This window comes from Electrona antarctica (genome assembly GCF_951216825.1).
Source record: "Electrona antarctica genome assembly, chromosome: 17".
NCBI classification, from domain to species: Eukaryota; Metazoa; Chordata; class Actinopteri; order Myctophiformes; family Myctophidae; genus Electrona; species Electrona antarctica.
The window spans coordinates 30,041,020-30,063,798 of record NC_136798.1 but is presented as its reverse complement, the minus strand read 5'-3'; the positions used below and the strand labels follow the sequence as shown (position 1 = coordinate 30,063,798).

At 43.8% G+C, this 22,779-nt stretch overlaps 1 protein-coding gene across 1 annotated transcript in view; it reads right to left on the bottom strand.

Annotated features, from left to right (window-relative positions):
• Positions 1-22,779, bottom strand: part of ppp2r5a (protein phosphatase 2, regulatory subunit B', alpha isoform) — a 94,229-nt gene that overhangs the window by 4,289 nt on the left and 67,161 nt on the right. Inside the window, exons 3-12 of the mRNA XM_079527037.1 lie at positions 21,728-21,829; positions 21,453-21,545; positions 10,837-10,967; positions 8,428-8,487; positions 6,196-6,304; positions 4,354-4,407; positions 3,991-4,041; positions 2,157-2,276; positions 1,329-1,456; positions 7-108 (exon numbers count right to left, since the gene is read on the bottom strand). Coding sequence (XP_079383163.1) covers positions 7-108; positions 1,329-1,456; positions 2,157-2,276; positions 3,991-4,041; positions 4,354-4,407; positions 6,196-6,304; positions 8,428-8,487; positions 10,837-10,967; positions 21,453-21,545; positions 21,728-21,829 — 950 coding nt within the window. The remainder of the gene's footprint in view (positions 1-6; positions 109-1,328; positions 1,457-2,156; positions 2,277-3,990; positions 4,042-4,353; positions 4,408-6,195; positions 6,305-8,427; positions 8,488-10,836; positions 10,968-21,452; positions 21,546-21,727; positions 21,830-22,779) is intronic.

Below are 22,779 nucleotides of genomic sequence, written 5' to 3'. Positions count from 1 at the left end.
ACTCACCGTTGCCTGTCTGCTTTGTAAGAGGCGGTGAGCTCGTCAAACAGAGTGCTGTTCATCTCCATCAGTGTCTTCAGCACATTGTAGACCAGTGCGACGATGGTCCTGCAACAACACCACACACAACATACTTCGACAAACTCAAGGGACCCTTTTTAAATCATTTAGACCTGAGGCCCATTTTGAAAAGGCCTTCTAAAACCTGAGGCAGTTTTATGAAAGACACCCTAAAACCTAAGGTTTTTCTGACAAACTTCACAATCGAATTGAATTCGGAATAGTACCGAAAAAGACTACAAGGAGACGTGCTTCAGAGATAAAGTAACGCTGCCGCAGCAGTCGGTCTAACCTCTTTCCCTCCCAAACACGAGTTACGTTTTCTTTGTTTAATTCACCGTTTTTGATCACTTTTAAGACATACAAGGTTTTCCTCAGACACTCTAGGATACGTCACATGTTTGGATCATGTGACCGGAAAAAAAAATCCCTGAGCCTGGCTTCTCAGGGCTTCTGGGTAATTGAGGGACAATGCAAAGTCTATGGAGTGTAATGGCGGCATCCATGTCGCTCTGTTCTCCGTTGTTGTTGTTGATTGGGACTGTGGAATATTTTTGGACAAATTTTTATGACAAACCATCACACTATTTTGTGGAGGATTTTTGTGAAATGGAACTACGGTCGCGGTCGTGATTCTTCAAAGGTTAGTAAAATCGTAAACTTAAGCACTGTAAGTGTTAAATTAAAGAATATCGTAATTTTTTTCTTCACAGAATCAAAGGTTTTAACAAACTAAAAATCAATGCTGCTGCCAGTACAGGAAAGTCCATGATTCACAAGTCAAATCAATGGTTTGCCAGGAAGATCGACTGACAACCACATAATGGTCCACAGTAGCTCTCAAGCTATGATTGCCCGTGTGACTTCCTGTCAATGAGACTGCACAACATAAACACCATTCACTTTCCTTTGCTGTCGGGCAGAAACCTCGTATCTCTTGATGTATTTTTTTTTCTTTTGAAAAATGAATGCTATACTTTGTTATACTAACTACAGTGTCCCCCAGGGCAGGGGTCTGTATTTAGCTCCCTCCTTTTTCTCCCAACCTGCACCACATCTATTCACTGAAAATAGCTGATCTCCAAAGTTAAGCTGGTAAGAACGACCTACTGTAGGTTTGCGGAATCTTTGCCTATGAAGGCAAACCCAGAATAGTTAAGTTGCGCTAGGAGCTTCATGTGATTAACAATTTTCAGCTCAGTTGTGACACAGCTTTTTGACAAATCATTGTGGCTTGAACTGAAAAGCACCCGGAACAGAATACATACGGATTCCAGTGTTCTTTGGAGATCCTGTACAGGCTGCCAAACATAATTGGTAGGACCTTGTCGATGTTCTCCTCGATCAGGCTGAGAATATACTCGTTGTTCCAGAAATACAGCGCTCGCTCAGCCACCTGCAGGGTAGAAGAGGCACTGCGGTCAAAATATAATAGCAACACCTATTAACTTTAACCACTTAAAACCTGTATGCTTTGTTGATTGGGGTCCCCCAGGGGTCTATACCAGGCCACCTCCTTTTCCCTCAAAAATCTCTTTGCAACAGTAACAGAATCTTTCTTTATTTCTTTTTCTGAAGTTTGTTCCATTTGTGTGGAGCAAAATGAATGAAAGCAGTCTTTCCTTTTTCACTGTTCTCACGTGGTATGGTATATCTAATGTGAGTGTGAATGTGTTGTATGTCCAGTAACCGTTGGTTCTAAAAGCGACTAAGCGAGGATAGGTACAAAGGAAGCTTACCAAACAAGGCCTTATGAAGAAATAAAATAAATGTTGCTCTCTACGAAGAGTTGGCCAACCCACTTGTCATATGACATATAATACAATGATGATGGGTGCGATAACGACCAGCCCCAGTATATAAGTCTATATAGTCTGCTATTTTCTTTTATGACATGCTAAGAATAGGGACAATTTAGGGTTCATATGGTTAATATGAGTACACATCAGATCAACCCAGGTGAAAACTGAGATTCATTCATAATTTCACCACATAAATATACAATGACAAAATAGTTGTACTCTTACAGTACAAGATGCAAGTGTGTGTGTGTGTGTGTGTGTGTGTGTGTGTGTGTGCGTGCGTGCCAAGCATACCTGGAAGTGGGGATTGGCCACGCATCTAGAGATTTGCTTGAACAACGGCTCCTCAATTTTCTTGAACTGTGTGGGCTCAATGACGTCCAAAATCTCCTCTATTTCCCCCAGATACATCACCTGGACAAGAGACCGACGGTGTAAACCAGTGGTTCTCAAACCTTTTTCATTTCAAGGTCCCCGTCATTACCCCGAGAGTGGAACAAATGGAATGGTTGGTCCATTTGTTCCACTCTCAAGAGTTGCAGACCCTTACGGGTCCATTTGTTCCACTCTCAAGAGTTGCAGACCCTTACGGGTCCATTTGTTCCACTCTCAAGAGTTGCAGACCCTTACGGGTCCATTTGGAACCCCGTCAACGAACCCTGAGGGTCCCTGAACCCCACTTTGAAAACCACTGGTGTAAACCATTCACCATCACAATATAACTGGCTAAAAATAACAACAGAGCGATGACAGTAATCATAGGAAAGTTCTAATAAGCCTATCTCACAGCCCGCTTTCCACGCCCACTTCCGGTAAATAGTGGTGACTTTAACATGGGCATTTACACGTTTTTTTCTCTGGAGAATCTAAGTACATTTTCTAATGTAAAAATGTGACAGACCAATATTATTATGAAGCAAACAAGATGGTAAATCAGCTCGAACAGATAGAACAAACCTTACCTTGAGAAAACAAAAGTTGTAGACTTCTTAAATTACCTTTGTTAACATGTAGCGTCTATGGAGTGACGTCACGCTATCACCACTAACCCCGAAAGGGGGCGTATTAAGGGGGGCGGGGAAATTCTGTGAGATAGGCTTATTGCATTCTATTGGAAAAGGGCAGGCATTGGTAGGGATATCCCTCACATACCATTTGTTCAGGTGTTCTTATTGATTATGAGAAGAATAACATCTGTTAACGCTACAATCTATCTGTTTTTATCTCCTCTCCCGACAGAGAGAGGTAACAGCAACAATGTCCGAACAACAACAAAGATGGCGGCGCGTCTAGTGTCGAATTGGATACGCCATGTACTTTAAATAACATTATTGATACTGTCAACCAGTAGGTGCACTACCCGATACCAGGGTCTAGATGTCTCAATGGAAGGGTAGAGAGACCACCTCCACGCACTTCAGATGTGCTAGTTGTATTGAATTAACATACTCTACCATACAGATGTATTTTATATTGTATTATTACATGGCTTGGTTGAATGCTTGATTCTGATTGGTCAATCGCTTAATTCAGCTGTGAATTATGTGTCGATAATGACCGCTGCCTAATCAAACCCTCTGAGCACCAGCTGCGTGGCTGCGTCCCGCTTGATTTACTGCTGTTTCCAACATGACAGCCATGTAAACACACACTAGTGACACACAATGTCATTTACAGCTAAACATTGCTCTTAAAAATGTTTTTGAAAACATTTGAGCGAGAAATAGACGAAGCAGGACCCGAAAATGGATTCTATTTGATCAACTCACTTCCTTGTTTTCCGACAGTCCTGCAGCTGCAGACGCAGCCAGCGCGAACTTATGGAATACTTTTTTTGTTGTGTTTTGGGTCAATGTATTAATTTATGTTAGTTAGCCATGTAATAAGCCGAGGTGGTTACACTCCCTGAAGGTGAATTATATCCCGACAATGACCACCTAGCCAGATATTATCCCTTACTTAACATACTCTACTATACAGATAAACTTTATATTGTATTAACATACTCCACCATACAGATTAACTTCATATTGTATTAACTACTCTACCATAAAGACAATAATAACATTTGATTAATTTAAAATAAGTACCAGATTGTAGATTTCATATCATAGTGACAATACTGTACCTCCTTCTGGCTGCAGGTTTTAGGCCAAAACTTCAACAGTCCACGGATTACCTGCAGATAACAGAGAGGAACATAATAATAAATAACAAACAAATCATATTATGGCTTTTTTGTCTTCTTTTGAAACCAAAACGCCTGGGTCCACGAGGCTACTTCTCCACTAGTGTAGTTTCTTTTTTTTTTTATGAAATTACCAATATATTTATTCATAGTTTTAGTCATCAAAGCTTAGTTTTTGTCAGTGAAAAGAAAGGTAGTAGACGAACATTTTTCATCATAGTTTTTAGTCTACGAAATCAACACTGTATTGCATGCATTCCATCACCAATAATAGGCCTTCTAAGAAGAACAAACAAGACGAACCGGTTCAGTGAGTGTGGGGTCCTTCTCCAGGAACTGGACAACACAGTAGGCCAGCTGAACAACAGAAAACAAAGTTAGAACCTGTATGAACAGTATGGAGGTCGTTTCACTTCACCGCCACTAGATGTCACTGTAGCAGTATAGTATAAAACATGGCTTATGTGCTTAAATCAGAAAAATCGATTCTGTCAATTATAAAGATTCAACTATAACCTTTTCACATCAATTTGTTAATTTGCTGAAAAACAACAACAACAACAACATACGTCTCATTTATTCAATGAATCTGTAGTAAGTAAAGTAATCGACAGAATAAATGCGATTAACAATTGAATGTTTTCTTTTCCATTTGACTTTGACATTGTAAACAGAAACTGCACGGGATATATATACACTGTATGCCAAATAACTTCAATATACAAATAAATGTATTCCAATAATCAAAACAAATAATGTACTATGGCCAAAATAGGCCATATTTAATGATTTTATATTCACAATTTGCTCAAAACGACAAAACTAGAGGAAACAATTTTTTTTTATAAAATGAATGAACATTTTTCAACACGGAAACAACTGTCAATTATGCAACACAATGAGTGATTATCTGAAATAATTACTTGAGCGTGCAAGTCATGTTTTCGGCCAGGTGCGATGTTTGGGGCCACACAGTCATATGCTGGCCCCAAGCGGACCGCACAGGTGTGTTTTCGTCATGCTACGAAGCATATGTCCCACGTCCCATGACGTGATGAAGATATGTACAAATGTCCCTTAGAATGCACGTGATATGATGTCATACGGACATACGGAAGCTGACCGTGCAGGTATGTTTTCCGTGAATCGTGATTTAGATTATGTACCAATGCCAGGGTATAATTGGTTGACGATGATGATACGTTTCAGTGTCAATTGACCCAGCCGATTACATTATACCACCAACCACTCAGAAAAGTAAATATACATACATACATACATACATGTACACATATATGGACACATGAGCATAATGACGTGTTAAATATATGTACCAGTGCCAGGGTATAGTTGACGGTGACGTAACGATGACGTGTTCCAGTGTGACGTCAAACAAGCTTATAAGTAATTACCATCATCATTTTTCAACACTAGTGTGCTCTCTGCTTCGTCCCATAGGGGACGAAGAGGAGTAAGTAAGTAAGTAAGTGCTCTCTGCTTGCGCACTAGTAGGCCATTTATGGAACAGGGACAGTCCTTTAGCAGTGTGCATGTTGTCAGGCCTACCTGTGCATGGAACAGGGACAGTCCTTTAGCAGTGTGCATGGTGCCCTACCTGTGCATGGAACAGGGACAGTCCTTTAGCAGTGTGCATGGGGATGAGCACCTACCTGTGCATGGACCAGGGACAGTCCTTTAGCAGTGTGCATGGGGATGAGCACCTACCTGTGCATGGACCAGGGACAGTCCTTTAGCAGTGTGCATGTTGTCAGGCCTACCTGTGCATGGAACAGGGACAGTCCTTTAGCAGTGTGCATGGTGCCCTACCTGTGCATGGACCAGGGACAGTCCTTTAGCAGTGTGCATGGGGATGAGCACCTACCTGTGCATGGACCAGGGACAGTCCTTTAGCAGTGTGCATGGGGATGAGCACCTACCTGTGCATGGACCAGGGACAGTCCTTTAGCAGTGTGCATGTTGTCAGGCCTACCTGTGCATGGAACAGGGACAGTCCTTTAGCAGTGTGCATGTTGTCAGGCCTACCTGTGCATGGAACAGGGACAGTCCTTTAGCAGTGTGCATGTTGTCAGGCCTACCTGTGCATGGAACAGGGACAGTCCTTTAGCAGTGTGCATGGTGCCCTACCTGTGCATGGAACAGGGACAGTCCTTTAGCAGTGTGCATGGGGATGAGCACCTTCATCAGGAACTGCTTGTGTTCTGCCTTCAGGGGCAACGCAAAGCCATTGATGATACTGTGGTGCACACAGACACAATGACACCATGTTATTATGCAGCTTGATTTGAATTGCTTATTTAGATCGGACAATCAACATCATTGAGGCCGATTCTACAAATGCCTTCTAAATCAGTAGTTTTTAGTCACAGATTTGAGATTTTTCCACTTTAAAAAAAAGAAAAGAAATAGCAGATATACCAGCTCTCTTTTCCCAGATTGCCTTTTTGGTCAAAACAAGCTTTATTCATTCAACGGCCCATAACTAAAGAACCGACGGTTACAACATTCCTGCGTGAAACTAAAGACGTCCATCCGTCACAACACACAGCGTATTTAAAAAAAAAAACCTAAATACATAATTTAAAGTCAAAGTCCTATAGGGTCCAAATGGACCTTTACAGGTCTGTAACTCTGAAAGTGTAAACATTGAACTAAATGGACCCTTACGGGTCCACTTGGTTCCATTAATACACATTCAAGCGTTATGGGAGTCTGTTTGAGACTTTATACCAGCGGGTATGAAGGCTTGTGAACTAGGTTTATGCTGCGTGACTGGACCTGGTCAGGTGACCAACGTGGTTGTGCTCACGTGACTGGACCTGGTCAGGTGACCAACGTGGTTGTGCTCACGTGACCATGTTTTCCCTGCAGCTCCTCTCGACTGCTTTTACATTACATTACCACTTTGTGTAGCCTTTGTGGGACATGATTTGTGATCGGGGTACTGATATTGTCTAATGGGATTATGTTGTCCATACCGTAAACACCTGATGAGAGAATGCGTTGTAGTTTGACCGGTTTCAATGTTTATTCTGACACTATGGGTGACTCATTTCATTTTCATTAATTGCAGACTGGTTTATTGAGAATTGTTCATTTCAAATGCTTTTTTTAATTGGCTCATCATCATGCCCCATGTGTGTTCTATGTTTGTAGGTCAGTGGTTCTCAACCTGTGGTACGCGTACCACCGGTGGTACTTGAGCCCCCCCCAGGTGGTACGCGGAATAATCTTCCCAAAAAGGGGCGGGGGGGGTGAAAAAAAAACGGTGAAGTTTGACAGAACGGTTGAGAAACGCATGCATGTGAATGCAATGCATGCAGCGATTCCAATAGCCCCGCCTCTCTCACCCCCCCCCCTCTCTCATTCCCACTCAGTCCGTCAGCCTGACTCCGGAGACTGGAGTTAGTGGCAATTTAGCAGTGAGCAGTTGTCGCTGAATGTCTCCGTAACTCCGTTGGGCTCGTTATTAATTAATTTGCTTCACAATGTGTAAGATCACAAAACAAAAAAAAAGTTGTTTTATTATTATTTTTATTATTTTTATTATTTTTTTACCAGTGTTCCCCCAGTACCTCCCCAGTGTCCCCCCAGTGCCTCCCCAGAACCTCCCCAATGTCTGCCCAGGGCCTCCCCAGTGTCCCCCCAGTGTCTCCCCAGTGCCTCCACAGTGCCCAGTGTCCCCCCAGTGCCTCCCCAGTACCTCCCCAGTACCTCCACAGTGCCTCCCCAGTGCCTCCCCAGTGTCCCCCCAGTGCCTCCCCAGTACCTCCTTAGTGTCTCCCCAGTGCCTCCCCAGTGTCTCCCCAGTGCCTCCCCAGTGTCCCCCCAGTGCCTCCCCAGTACCTCCCCAGTGTCTCCCCAGTGCCCAGTGTCCCCCCCAGTGCCTCCTCAGTGCCTCCCCAGAGTCCCCCCAGTGCCTCCACAGTACCTCCCCAATGTCTGCCCAGGGCCTCCCCAGTGTCTCCCCAGTGTCTCCCAAGTGTCTCCCAAGTGTCTCCCAAGTGCCTACCCAAAAAAGCATCAATAACCGCTAATAACCGCAGATTTCCGCCAAACGTGCACACGCGCGAGTGACAAATAAAATCTGAGGTGGTACTTGGTGTAAAAAGGTTGAGAACCACTGTTGTAGGTGATGTGAGATACAATCTTTTCCTGCTACTGAATAAAAACACTTTTCATTGTAGATGATGCGAGTCCTGCCCACTTCTTCCTATATGACATCTCCAATGATATGCCCTTTTTCTTTTTACCTCGTGTAGGTCAAAACGTTGCGAGTTGCGTCTAATAAGGTTTGGGAGCGGTATGAAGACGGCGTGCAGATGTATGTTTCTCTACTATACGCGTTAGTGCACTGACCTTCCCAGGATCTCCAGCAGCTCAGCCACACCGTTGAAGTGATCCGTCTCATAGATGAACCTGCACGACCGACCACACACACACACACACACACACACACACACACACACACACACACACACACACACACACACACACACACACACACACACACACACACACACACACACACACACACACACACACACACACACACACACACACACACACACACACACACACACACACACACACACACACACACACACACACACACACACACACACACACACACGATTTAAATAGATTGGGTTTAACATTTTGGGGTCTTGCCATGACAAAGTTTGAGAACCACTGTTCTATGAGCCACCCATGTTCAACTGGCCGGGTGGTACGGTAGGTTGGTACCCATTGGAAGCAGCAGGGTGGTACGGTAGGTGGTACGGTAGGTCGGTACCCATTGGAAGCAGCAGGGTGGTACGGTAGGTGGTACGGTAGGTCGGTACCCATTGGAAGCAGCAGCGCTTGGCAACTGTGGCACTATTTTTAACCCCCGACAGCAGATGGCCAAAGTGGAAACATCCGTTGTCTTCGGTGCCACTTTGCCTGTTGGACGTGACGTCGAGTGCCCCCTGTTTTTGCGCCAGCCAGCGTTGAATCCTGCTGTATCACAGCAACCAGGGTGACAACGATCAAACACGTCCCCGTCGATGATGTGAGGAGGACCCGAGTGTTTGCTCTTGAGTTACGTTGCGTCTGTTGTTGCAGCTTTAGGGTCGTCTGTCTGTACAGAGAGGAATGAGTTCTCTGGCTCAACTCATCTCAGACCTCCTCCGAGGAGGAACACCATTGGTCATGGCTCATGGGAGGGAAGCAAATAAGCAATGTCTGTCACGGCACTTTAGAGCAATGGTTCTCAAAGCTTTTCATGTCGAGGACCCCTGAATTGATATGCATTTGGCCGCAGAACCATCTGACAAGGTTGTGCCAGGGAAACCCAGGGAGAGAAGATTATTAGGCTTTACATGATGAGTCAGTTACATAACTAAATTATGTAATAAGCATTATCAATATTATAAAACAATTTCCAAACATTTTTTGATATTTTTCAAAAGAATAATAAATACAAAATATGTTCCACAGTAGAAGTGAGCTTGTTTCACTTTGGAAGTGAGCTTGTTTCACGGTGGAAGTGGGGTCCAAGGAACCTTCAGGGTTCCTTGAAGGGTTAGTTCAGATTTTTGGTATTAAAGCTGTAGGAAATACTTGCCATTAATATAGTGGTTGTAAAGGTATTCATTGATCCGTGGTGGGAGTTCTGGTCTGGTTTTGGTGAATATTAAGTAGTTCCGGTCATTTGGTGGGGGGCACTGTGGGCCACTCGTTAAAAATAAATGAATCCACAAAACTACCGTCATTGTCTCCACCAGCCAGACTTTCCTACTCTCCCCATGCCGAAGGCATGGGGAGAGAGTATGTTTTACTGTCTCCACCAGGCCAGGCCAAAGGCATGGGGAGAGAGTATGTTTTATTGTCTCCACCAGGCCAAAGGCATGGGGAGAGAGTATGTTTTATTGTCTCCACCAGGCCGAAGGCATGGGGAGAGTATGTTTTGCACTCCGTCCGTGTGTGTGTGGGTCCGTCCGTCCGTGTGTGTGTGTGTGTCCGTCTGTCTGTCTGTCTGTCTGTCTGTCTGTCTGTCTGTCTGTCTGTCTGTCTGTCTGTCTGTCTGTCTGTCTGTCTGTGTGTGTGTGTGTGTGTGTGTGTGTGTGTACAGCTAATCTCCGGCACCGTTAACCCGGCCGATGCCAAATTTTGCACACACACTCCCTGGATGCCAACGATGAATCTCTGACCCACATTTTCCAGAACGGCGTGTTATAGCGCCATCAGGAGGCCGACTTTTGAGAAACACATTTGTTGATATTACTCAGATTCTGACCAAAAATCCCGCAAATCGTTACACACTACTGTACATGTATCTCTATAGTCATGTGTTCAAGCCGGATCTGTCCGATATTTCATATTCCATCCTAATTGGCTAACGTTGGCTTTCAAAGTTTGCAGGATTGGCACGTTTTGAACAAAAAGCCTCAAATCATGAAAGCAGCATGCAATTTACGTGGAATTTTCACAGACTTTCCTACTAGGCTGAGGAATATATCCCACCCTTTTCACATTGGCCTGTTATAGCGCCAGGACGAGGCCACAACCAGACCTGCCCTGGTGGAGACTTGTGCCCCGAGGGGCACTTTATCTAGTTTGTATTGTTGACCTATTTGTACCAATTAGAGCAACTTTCGTTGAACTTTGACCCCTCTGTCACATGGAACTATGGTTTTATGGCGTAGTGATACTGGACAGGGAGGAGGACTTCTAAGGAATCCAAATGACTGAAATCATGCAAACCCATGCATTTATCTGACTCACCGCAAGAAGATGTTGTTGATCTGCTTCCGGATGAAGGCTCGCAGACCCAGGAACTTCCCGTAGATCCGATGCAAGATGGTCTTGAGGAAGTCCCTCTCCCTGGGGTCCTCGCTGTCGAACAGCTCCAGCAGCTGAAAGACACCCATCACAGAACATCCACAGACCACCATTATTACACACCCATCACAGAACATCCACAGACAACCATTATTACACACCCATCACAGAACATCCACAGGTCTTCAATTACATCCGCACACACGCACGCAGCTATCCGATCAGACGCGCCGCAAGAATCGCTCACAGTCACACAACAAATGTTTTCCACCTAGAAAACTAAACTACTGTCCCTAGGGGACAGTTCGAAAATGTGATCCTACGTGCATTAACGTTGGTCCGGCTGGCATCGTTTTGCCCAGCGCGAAACAATGTGGCTGTGCCTGTACCAAAATAAACATGATGCAAAATGTACTTTTGCATCGCGTATGGAAAGCGACTGAAAAAGACCACGGATATAATTAAACTAAGCCATGGTTCCCCTGTGCACAGCAGATACAGTATAACACACTTACTCCAGGTACAAACTAAAAATGGACTGAAGCTGGATATTCACTTTATATTCGTGTTGACTGTAACGATCTCCAGTCCTGCAATGAGGAAGAGAGAAGCCTCTCTCAGTCACTAGTCCACCTCTCTACAAGGCCAGTCTAGTCTTGTAAACCTACATTTGTGTTATTCAATATATTACTTGAGGCTTTTCCAAACCACACCCTGTTTCCATGGCTGGCTATGTAGGCTATTATTGAATTTTCTGTGAATTAACTATATTCTACAGTTTAACCCAGTGATTCTCAGCCATTTTAATTTCAAGGAAAATCAAAAAAGATTCCTTTTGTCAACAAAAGTGCTCTCAGGACTCTAACTGTAACCCTAATTCAGTCCTCCTTTGACTATGCCACTATATGCCACTATACCACCTCTTGGTTTGTCAACATCTCACTAAAAACTAAGCTCCAAGCCTTCCAAAACAAAGTAATTCAACTACTTCTCGGCCTTGGGCCCATGACCCATGTTTTTGCTACCCATTTTGATAGTCTAGGTTGGCTCCGGGTAGAAGACAGAGTGAAGCAATTTAAATTGGGATTGACATCTAAAATTGTAAATGCAGCTTTGCCCTCTATGCCCTCTGTACCTGCATACCTGACTAACTACCTAAAAAAAGTGACACCCACAGCCACAATACTAGAGGAAGTGAGAACAACGATCTGGTACCACCCACTTTTAAAACAAACATGGGTAGATAGATACTCCAGCACTGCCACCCAAGTATGGAATGCCCTGACCCCTACCCTCAAAAAATGCAAATCACTGGCGTCCTTTAAAACAGGCCTGAAAATCCACCTTTCAGCAGGCCAAAGGGAGAGGAAATGATCGCTCCTCCCATAGTCAAGTGACTACGCCCACCTCTTTATGAACCAATTCCTTTTTTCTCCGTACCTGTACCAGTCTTTTAAAGAAAAAACATTGTGATGATTCGAATTTTGTCGTTAATTTTCACGTCATGACTATGAATACCCAGGACCTGAATGGAAACAAGACCGCAAGGACTTTTTCGGTGATATCCTATTAGACTAAGTGTTTGACTGTACTCTGTACGGTTTACATTTCTGACTCATAAAGTATTCAGTCAATCAATCAATGCAACTGTTACTTATTCTGTAATTAGATTTGAATAAGCCATAACTTGACATAAGCGTAATGTACACAGTGCACTCATTATGCTGCTCAGGAGTTGTTCAAGTTGCGCTCGGAAGGTTGGAGTGTTTGTTCAGACCGATTAAAATGTTGAGGAAACATTGTCTGGAACAAAACAAAACAAAAAATAGTATCTATTGGTATAAATAGACCTATTTATACCCCCCCCCCCCCCCTGAAGACAGCAACCAGCTCGCCTCGCTGCATGGTTGTCATCTGAACAAATTGGCATAAATAAATAACAGCACCACATCTTACCAGCAGCAGGCAGCCCACGTTATGTAACTGACTCATCATGTAAAGCCTAAAGGCAGCGTATCGTATATAGATTTATACCCGTGGCATAGGAATGGCTATTTTCAGCTGTGTGTGATGAGTCATTAGTGCATGGTTGCTTAGCGCAGCCCGAGCAGTTGAGGAAAGACTGTCACTGACACACATCTGCTATCTGTGAGGCAGGTTGGCCACGAGGCGCGGCCGTCCTCAGCAGGGCTCACAGTCAGCGCTTTGAGCCCTGTGGCGCTTTCAGTGGTGGAAAAGGTACTCATATTATTTACTAAAGTAAGAGTATCAATTCAATACTGCAATCTAGAAATATTCTGGCATACATCTGATGAAAATCAAAACATCCTACTGTATCTCAAAATATTAGAATATTTTATTAGACCACTAAAAGACATATTTATAATACAGAAATGTCAACCATCCGAAAAGTATGTTAATTTACAGTATGCACTCAATACGTGGTCTGGCCTACTTTTAATCAATGGGGCGTGGCATGGAGGTGATAAGCCTGTGGTGCTGTTGAGGTGTTATGGAAGCCCAGGTTTGCTTTGATAGCAGCTTTAAACTCATTTGTATTGTTGAATCTATAGTGTCTCACACCTTCCTCTTGACAATAAAACAAATTCTCTGTGGGGTTCAGGTCAGGCCAGTTGACTGGTCTGTTAAGAACAGTAATACCATGGTCAGTACACCAATTACTAGTAGTTTTGGCACTGTGGGCAGGTGCCAACTGCTGCTAGAAAAGGAAATCAGTATATCCATAAAGCTCGTCAACATACGGAAGCACACACAGTGCTGTAAAATATCCTAATAGATGGTTGTGTTGACTCTGCAATAATTGATAAAAGACAGTGATGATTTGGGGCCATGTTATCTGCATGGTGTTGGCCCACTGACAGTGAAAACCTCACACTGGAGTCGACACAGTTGATTATATTAGCTGTTATATGATTTAAATCTTCGTTTTGGGGGTCACATGTTGAGAATCACTGATCTAGGAAATAGTTTAACTGAACAAGCATGCACATTAGAAACTATGCTTGATGACATAATCAGTCACACCTGGCTATGAAGAAGCACTCTGTCAGAGTTATTGAATTCGAATGCTTGAAGTAAGGATCAATATTTAATCACAACATCCCTCTGTGCTGGGAAATTACAGACCAATTTCTGCCCTTTCTGGGCACGGTCCTAGAAAAGAAAATCTTTCATCAGTCGGATGCGATTCTACAGTACAATAAGGTGCATAACCAATTCCAATCTGGCTTCAGGAAAGGTCACAGGACTGAAACAGCTTGTAAAAGTAATGAACGATCTTAGAGTGGCCGCCGACAAGAACAATCTGTCCATTCTCCTAATCCTTGACTTAATGACTGCATTCGAGACAATTGATCATTCAATTTTAACGCCTGGAGTACTAGATAGGTTTGTCAAGCACGGCCTTATCTTGGTTTTCCTCCTACCCAACAGGCAGAAGCTACTTTGTCAATGTAGCACGACATCTGCTCTGGTATACCACATGGCTTAACTCTTGGTCCTTTATTGTTCTGCCGCTGGGAGATTTCCATTTTTATGCTGACAATACGTTATATCTTTCCGTAGCTCCAGACGACCCCTGTGCTCTTGACCTGTTGTTGACCTGTCTGTCCAGCATCAAATGGTGGATGAGTGAGAACTTTCTCAAACTAGATGAGGATAAGACAGAAGTTCTCATAATTGGCTCTAGTGAACAGAGAATCAATAAATACTCGGTAACCTGACTCTGTAGATGGTAACACAGATTTCACCGTTGGATTTCATTTGACGAGATATCTCATCAATGGCAGTGGATGCATTAAAATGACCTGGTGCTACTGTACATCAACACCACAGCACTAATTGGGAGACAGGGCTCAGTCTGAACATGGATTCTCTTCTCAAGCCAAACAGCCTGCTATTTTTAAACCCTCCTGACGCCCACTGTGACTGCGGCTGCCTGGGAAACATCAGGTTTTGTTTTTAAAGGCTCATCTTTTGCTGCAACCAAAAGCCAAGCCTGGTAGTTGACCCATTTTAACTACTTAAAGCCGTTGCTGTTGGGCATGCTTATCTCCATATTCAATTCATTTTGTGTGTTTTTTTTGTTTTTTTGTAAATGAATGCACAGCTTGATCAGTGTCACAAGCCTCAAAAGTAGCAGGCCTGAAAGCTCAAAACTTTCTAGCTTGATGATTTGCTACTAGTTTCCACCCGACATAGACAATATACTCTGTTGGCTGGGGTCCCCCAGGGGTCTGTCTTTTGCAAACTTTTTTCCCCCCTACACACCAAAAATAGCCTTGCTAACGTAGATCGTCTATTTTTGTCAAATGCTTGGCTGATGGCTGTCATGACATGCCCTGAAAAGGGATGCTAGGATTCATGGGTTGATAGATCAGATGAGAGCCAAGAATACATTTACATTCATTAAGATTTCCAACACATACACCTGACACTATGAACTATGATGACACACCTACACAACTAGAGTGATTTTACATAAGTGTGTGTGTGTGTGTGTGTGTGTGTGTGTGTGTGTGTGTGTGTGTGTGTGTTTCATTGGTCCGTCTCGATCTGTGATGTGTGAATCAGCGTGAACAGAGTCCTCCACACTAGTGCGGTTTCCTAAACAATCAGCACAACATGCAGAATGATCATGTTTAGGTATTACCATGTTCCTGCTGTTCCTACGTACAGCCAACAGGTGGAAGAAATGACAGATTGAGGCTTTTAACCTTATGTGAAATATCCACAACCATTAGGGTTCTACAGAAGATGCTTCCGAACACGTATTCTATTGTGAGCATGACCCATTCTAATTATCTTTAATCACATAAAAAAATGTGTGTGTGTGTGTGTGTGTGTGTGTGTGTGTGTGTGTGTGTGTGTGCACACGCGTGTGTGTGTGTGTGTGTGTGTGACTGTGTGTATGTATGTGTGTAAACGTATGTTTTCTCATGCCAATAAAGCCCTTTGAATCGAAGTGTGACTGTGCATGTGTCATATCATGTGGGATTCTGTGTGTAGCTGACACGTGGACCTATCATGGCGGTATGCTGATTGACAAGCCTTAGGGAGGAATGACTATACTGCACCAGCAAGGTAAACAGGCTGTGCAATGCACCGGGAGGTCACTCACCACCTCTGGCACTTCCTCTAACCCCCCCTACCCCCCCCCCCCCCCCCCCACCACCACCACCACCACCACCACCACCACCACCACCACACACACACCCAGGACCCCCCACCAAGGTGCTAACAACCTCATCTATGCTCTTCCTTTCACTCTGCCGTTTATGAATAAAGCCCTGCAATAGAGAGACATCGACATTCATGTCCACAATTGTCCACTTATGATTATAAGTATATGTTCGTCGACTACCATTTTTTTCCCCTCCACTGACAAAAACTAAATTAAACTAGATGAAAACTAATGACTAAAACTATGACTAAATAAAAATATTGAAAATGTTGACCACAAAAGTCTTAAAAAAGTGAATTATTTGGAATATTGTTGAAACATTTTAACAACAAAACTCTTGTATGGGGTCGGTCCCTGGCACAACATATTTTCAGATTGGGGTCTGCAAAAGTATAATAACTGCACAGGGTTAAATCTCAATAACAAAAAGGACAGTAATTAAATGATGAAGTAATCAAGTTATGACAGGAGATAGGAGCCGCAAACCGGTTTCAGACAAAGGATTTGCTTCATTTCAGCTTAGCGACAATGTTTTCATCTCAACAGATCTTCATCAGGTCAGTATAGTCAGTATAAATATATCACTATACTGACCTGATTAAGATCCGTTGAGATCGAAATGTTGTCGCTAAGCTGAAATAAAGGAAATCCTTTGCCTGAAACCGGTGTGCGGGTCTCCTTTCCTATATTGCCTTATTTGCCTAGCACCTACTGTTGTATAAATAGGTATGCTCTGAAGTAATCAAGTTAACCATGTTGTGGTAAACCAGGGGTTCTCAACGTTTTTGGCCGGGGACCCCCGGAAATGCTTTGGCAATGTCTCGGGACCCCCGCCCCGCCCCCTCCCGACCCCCAATATAAATTGACTGCTACAATAACCTTAACCCATTTTGGGCGGGAACCCCTTTTGGTGTTTTAAGCATTAGCGTTATAATTTAGCTATTGAAAAAATTGAAAAAATTAGAAAAAAAATAGCAGATCTACAAGCTCGTAGCTACGAGCTTGTAGGTCTGCTATTTTTTTTTTTAATAATAATTTGGCGACCCCCCGAGGGGTCGCGACCCACGGGTTGAGAACCCCTGTGGTAAACTACCCAGCAGCACAACATCTGAATGAAAACGTGTCCAGCTGTCACTCTGCTTGCAGAAGCTGGAGGTTGAGCGCCGTCACCATCACAGCATTTTAGTCGACGCTCAAAGCCTACAACACACTCGTGCCATTTGTGCCAAACTAAAAGTGAGAGCAGAAAGCTGCAGTTCCGCTCCGTGCCACACGGTTCTGTCCTGGGCTGTCCTGTCCTCCTCCATCGCCCCCGTCCTCCAGGAGAGTCAATAATAAGGAGCTATGTTAAAGCTCTTCCTCCACCTGCCACCAAGACGCAATCACATCATGGAAAGTCACGCAGTGGTGGAAAAAGTACTGGCATGTTTTACTTAGGAAAAAAGTATCAATATGGGAATTAATTACTCCGTTCAGAGTAAAAAGTCCTGGATTCAAAATGTAAGTAAAAAAAATAATTAAATAAATATCCCACGATTTTATTTCCCCCACCTGTTTTTTCTTTCGTTCACCCAGGGTCAATTATCTAATGTAATCCTGGGCGCTACACTCCCTCTGGGGAGAGCAACGGACCTCATGCTTCCTTCTATGCATGAGGAGTCCAGGGGGGATTTTCCCCGGTAGGACGTAGCGCATGGAAGGAACACGTTATCCCATTGCCCTCCATAAGGCCAGGGGGAGTAAGTATAGAGACCAGGATTACTGCATGTTTTTTGTGAGGGTACCTACCCTAGGGGACATGGGGAGAACATGCAAACTCCACACAGAAAGGCCCTTTTGCCAACCTCACCTACGGTATGGGCACTGATGACACGGAGGGGAAAAAAACAATTAAATATTTACTTGAGTAAAGTACAAAAGTGTTGTTATCAAAATCTACTTAAAGTACCAAAAGTAGAAAGCACTCATTATTCAGAATGTCCCATTTCACAAGTTTACAAATCTTTTGTAGCCTGAAGAACATTATGCTTTTCTGGGCATAGAGGGTGGGACAAACTAGCGCTGGAAACAGACAACTACTTCCTATTGGTTTACCAACCTATAAGCCCGGCTCACTTTAGGTGTTGCAGCTGGCCGTGCTCAGACAGACAGAGACACACATAAAGGACACACATAGCTGCGTAATGGAGCGGAGGCACCGCTCAAAAACTCAAAACTGTACTCAAGTACAGTATTTGAGTAAATGTACTTAGTTCACCTCGGATGTGGGCCAGTCGGCATTCCACTGCTGCCCACACGTTACACCTCTACGTTCAGTCTGTGGCTTTGACACGACCAGATGAAAAGTCAAGCTCTCCTGTGATTCTAAAACAAGGTGAGGTGGGACGTACCAGCTAGCATGAGGCTGGACCGCGTACTGTATGGGGTCACGTGTGAAATTGCAGGAAACTTGCTAAAAAGGGGATTGTCAGGATTGTCAGTGTTTTTATATAATGTGAAATTAGGACAGTCATAATGATAATAACTTTATTTATATAGCACCTTTCTAGACAAAGTCACAAAATGCTGACATATTTGCTTGATCAAAAGTATTTGAATAATTCTCTAGAATAATTTCTATTCATCTGTATAGAAACAGCTGGATGAAATGAACAGAAACGTAACATTTTCAGTTCATCATTTTGGGCAAAACTAGCCGACAGCACAATTATTGCAATAATGTGTGGTTGTCAAAAAAATCCCAAGCCACACCTGGACTTTAGTGATGGGAATTATCGTTAATTTCAGTGACTCGTCATTTCATTCCAATCCCCTAAAAAGATCAGTTACTATAATAATGTTCACCGTTCAACCGTTCAGTACTTCTGGTTCCGCCCTCCTCACGTAGTTTAGTCCAATGACGAAAGAGCAACGTCTCTCCTCAGCCAGTCAACATGTTGCATTCTGCCACTGACTGACTGAACCTCGTGTCACCAGGCTTTCAACACGGAGGAAACTGAACGACTCGAGGAACGCTAATGTCTGAGGAATTCATTCCCGTTCGCGCAAAAGACCAAATCACTTAGAAGGAATCAGTGGAATCAGTCAGTTGGAGAACCACTGACCTACTGTAGTGTGTCCAGCAAACATTGGTGCAGTGGATCTATCGCTACCTGCTGTGATGTCCTTCCACTCTAGCACTGACTGAGCTGTGCTCCCATTTCAATTCCTAGTCTCTTCCCTCTACCACTCGCCCTTGCTCGGAGGCACAGAAGGCCTTTACCTTAAAACTATAGATGGCTCACGTACTGTAAAGGAAACCGGGAAGAGCACAGGAACGTGAAAGACACAAACAGACAACAGCCTAGTTCTCTGTCCGCCTGCTGTAGCAGGCGCCAGTTACAGAGGGAATGATAGATCATGTAACAAACAGGAATATTAACCACATGAACCATCGCAACCATATACCATAATTCAGCAAAAATAGACGTTCTACAAGCTCACAAGGCGCTGAAGATTGAGGTCAAGGCGACATTTATGTCGATTTAGCAAATTTCATGAACCAACGGTTCTCAAAGTGGGGTCCCAGGGGACTCTGCTAAACTAATTACTATAACAAAAATCACACCCGTGTGAACCGAGTGGTGTAAGGTCTTATATAGACTGATCAACTGTGGTCTGACGTAATGTCTGACGTAATGAAATCACACCCGTGTGAACTGGGTGACCATAGCAACCATGCTCATTTTTTGGTACGAACAGACACGTAAACTAACAAAGCCAGTTGTAGGAGTGGTTTACACCAGGGGTTCTCAACGTTTTTGGCCGGGGACCCCCGGAAATGCTTTGGCAATGTCTCGGGACCCCCGCCCCGCCCCCTCCCGACCCCCAATATAAATTGACTGCTACAATAACCTTAAACCATTTTGGGCGGGAACCCCTTTTGGTGTTTTAAGCATTGTTATAATTTAGCTAGTGAAAAATAGCAGATCTAAAAGCTCATAGCGCGCCACCGAGTGGCGCGCTACGAGCTTGTAGGTCTGCTATTTTTGAAAAATCGTGAAAATAAAATTTTAAAAAAAAACTTTTTTCTTTTTTGGAAAATAATTTGGGGACCCCCTAAAATAATTTGGCGACCCCCCGAGGGGTCGCGAAATTTTAACCACTTTTTCCGTTTATGTTCTACGGCCAGCCTTTGCTGCGTGTCACTCTCTCCCCGTTTCCTGTCCAACTTCACTTCACTATCAATAAAAGGCATGAAAAGCCCCAAAAATAAATCTTCACAAAACCTTTCAGATGTCCGTGGCCAAATACATATCAATCTGGGGTACTTGACTTGAAAAGGTTTGAGAACCACTAGGGTGAATGACTCACACCTCACAACGACACTGCAGGTTCTACAACCAATTTCTCAGCCACAGCCATTTAGGTCCAAACGATCGACCAACGCTGTGACTTCACTCAGTCATCACAGTCAATAGTCAGTCTATAGTGCTGACCTCACTGGTCTGGCCAAAAATAAAATAACTCTGCTCTCTCTCTTTCTCTCGTCCCCTGGGTGGGCTGTCGTGAAATGCCAAGCCAGGCACAGCCTCCCAGCTCCACTTAAATACGTTCATCGAATCGTGTCCGTCCGTGTTCTATTTTGTTTTTTGTTTTTCTGTCCATTGTGATAAAAAATGTTTTTGAGCTTCGTCACAGGACTTCATATCTGAATAACAGCAGCCACTGAGAAACTCATTCAAGACTGCTGTTTTAATCATAAGAACCCTTAAAAAGCAAAGCTTTTGCACACCTACAGGCGACAGGTGCGTAGGAGAGGGTACGGTGCCCAACAATGAAAAAGGAACAAACACCCGCACATTGTCTTCAAATGCAGTGAAACAGCAACGTTTCGGCCATAAAGAAACGTTGCTGTTTCCCTATTAAAGTTGGTTCACTACATTTGAAGATAGTGTGTGGTTGTTTGTTCCTTAATCATAAGAACCCTAGCATCCCTATGTCATAAATTGCCAATCTACAAGTCCACAATGTGTCGCAAAACACAACACGTTGTGAGCTTGTAGATCAGTTAGTTTTGATGTAGAGGGGAAAAGGAGGGCACCAAGTATAGACCCCTGGGGTGGTTCCGCTCCATGAAATAGGGTTTTTAAGTGGTTACTGTTCTGGTTTGCTAACGCATGATCATAATAATAATAATCCACTCATTTTGCAAAGGTGAAGCTGAAGCCTGAAAATGGTCTGTACTGATGGAAGAGGAATGACTTGCTAATGCAAGCTATTTGGCACGACGACAACTCAACTCCAGAGTCCAGACGGCGCCATGTTAATCACACTGGGTCAGCGGAAAAAGGCTTAATGCAATGAAGACACTTACCTGAAGAACAAACCTCTGATCAATGTAGCGCTTCGCCATGCTCGGCTGGAAATCTGGGTTCTCCAAGAAGCGCAGGAGAAATTCATAGACGAGCTGTGTGTGGATAAAAGCAAATGAAAAAGGTGGTAGGAGAAAAATACATCCTACCACAACTAAACCAGCAAGCTCATTTAGACCTGTGAAGTTGAACTGTCATCTCCCTTTTCAGTGGGACATTTTTGACAAGCCTGTGTGCAACAAAGAATAAATAAGAATTAAGAGCGTTACAGTCTTACTTGTATGTGAGGCCATGAAGCCTCCAGCGTTGGCTCATCTTCCTCTGGGTCAAAATCAGGGTTGTCACTTGGTGGAAGAGTCCGGAATATATTGGTGCAGATCTGGAGACAAGAGGAAGGAGACAGAATGACGTTCATGAGACATCAGGACTAACGGGTGGTGTCTATACTATGACATCAGGACTAACGGGTGGTGTCTATACTATGACATCAGGACTAACGGGTGGTGTCTATACTATGACATCAGGACTAACGGGTGGAGTCTATACTATGACATCAGGACTAACGGGTGGTGTCTATACTATGACATCAGGACTAACGGGTGGAGTCTATACTATGACATCAGGACTAACGGGTGGTGTCTATACTATGACATCAGGACTAACGGGTGGAGTCTATACTATGACATCAGGACTAACGGGTGGTGTCTATACTATGACATCAGGACTAACGGGTGGAGTCTATACTATGACATCAGGACTAACGGGTGGTGTCTATACTATGACATCAGGACTAACGGGTGGAGTCTATACTATGACATCAGGACTAACGGGTGGTGTCTATACTATGACATCAGGACTAACGGGTGGTGTCTATAGACATCAGGACTAACGGGTGGTGTCTATAGACATCAGGACTAACGGGTGGTGTCTATAGACATCAGGACTAACGGGTGGTGTCTATACTATGACATCAGGACTAACGGGTGGTGTCTATACTATGACATCAGGACTAACGGGTGGAGTCTATACTATGACATCAGGACTAACGGGTGGTGTCTATACTATGACATCAGGACTAACGGGTGGTGTCTATACTATGACATCAGGACTAACGGGTGGTGTCTATACTATGACATCAGGACTAACGGGTGGTGTCTATACTATGACATCAGGACTAACGGGTGGTGTCTATACTATGACATCAGGACTAACGGGTGGTGTCTATACTATGACATCAGGACTAACGGGTGGTGTCTATACTATGACATCAGGACTAACGGGTGGTGTCTATACTATGACATCAGGACTAACGGGTGGTGTCTATACTAT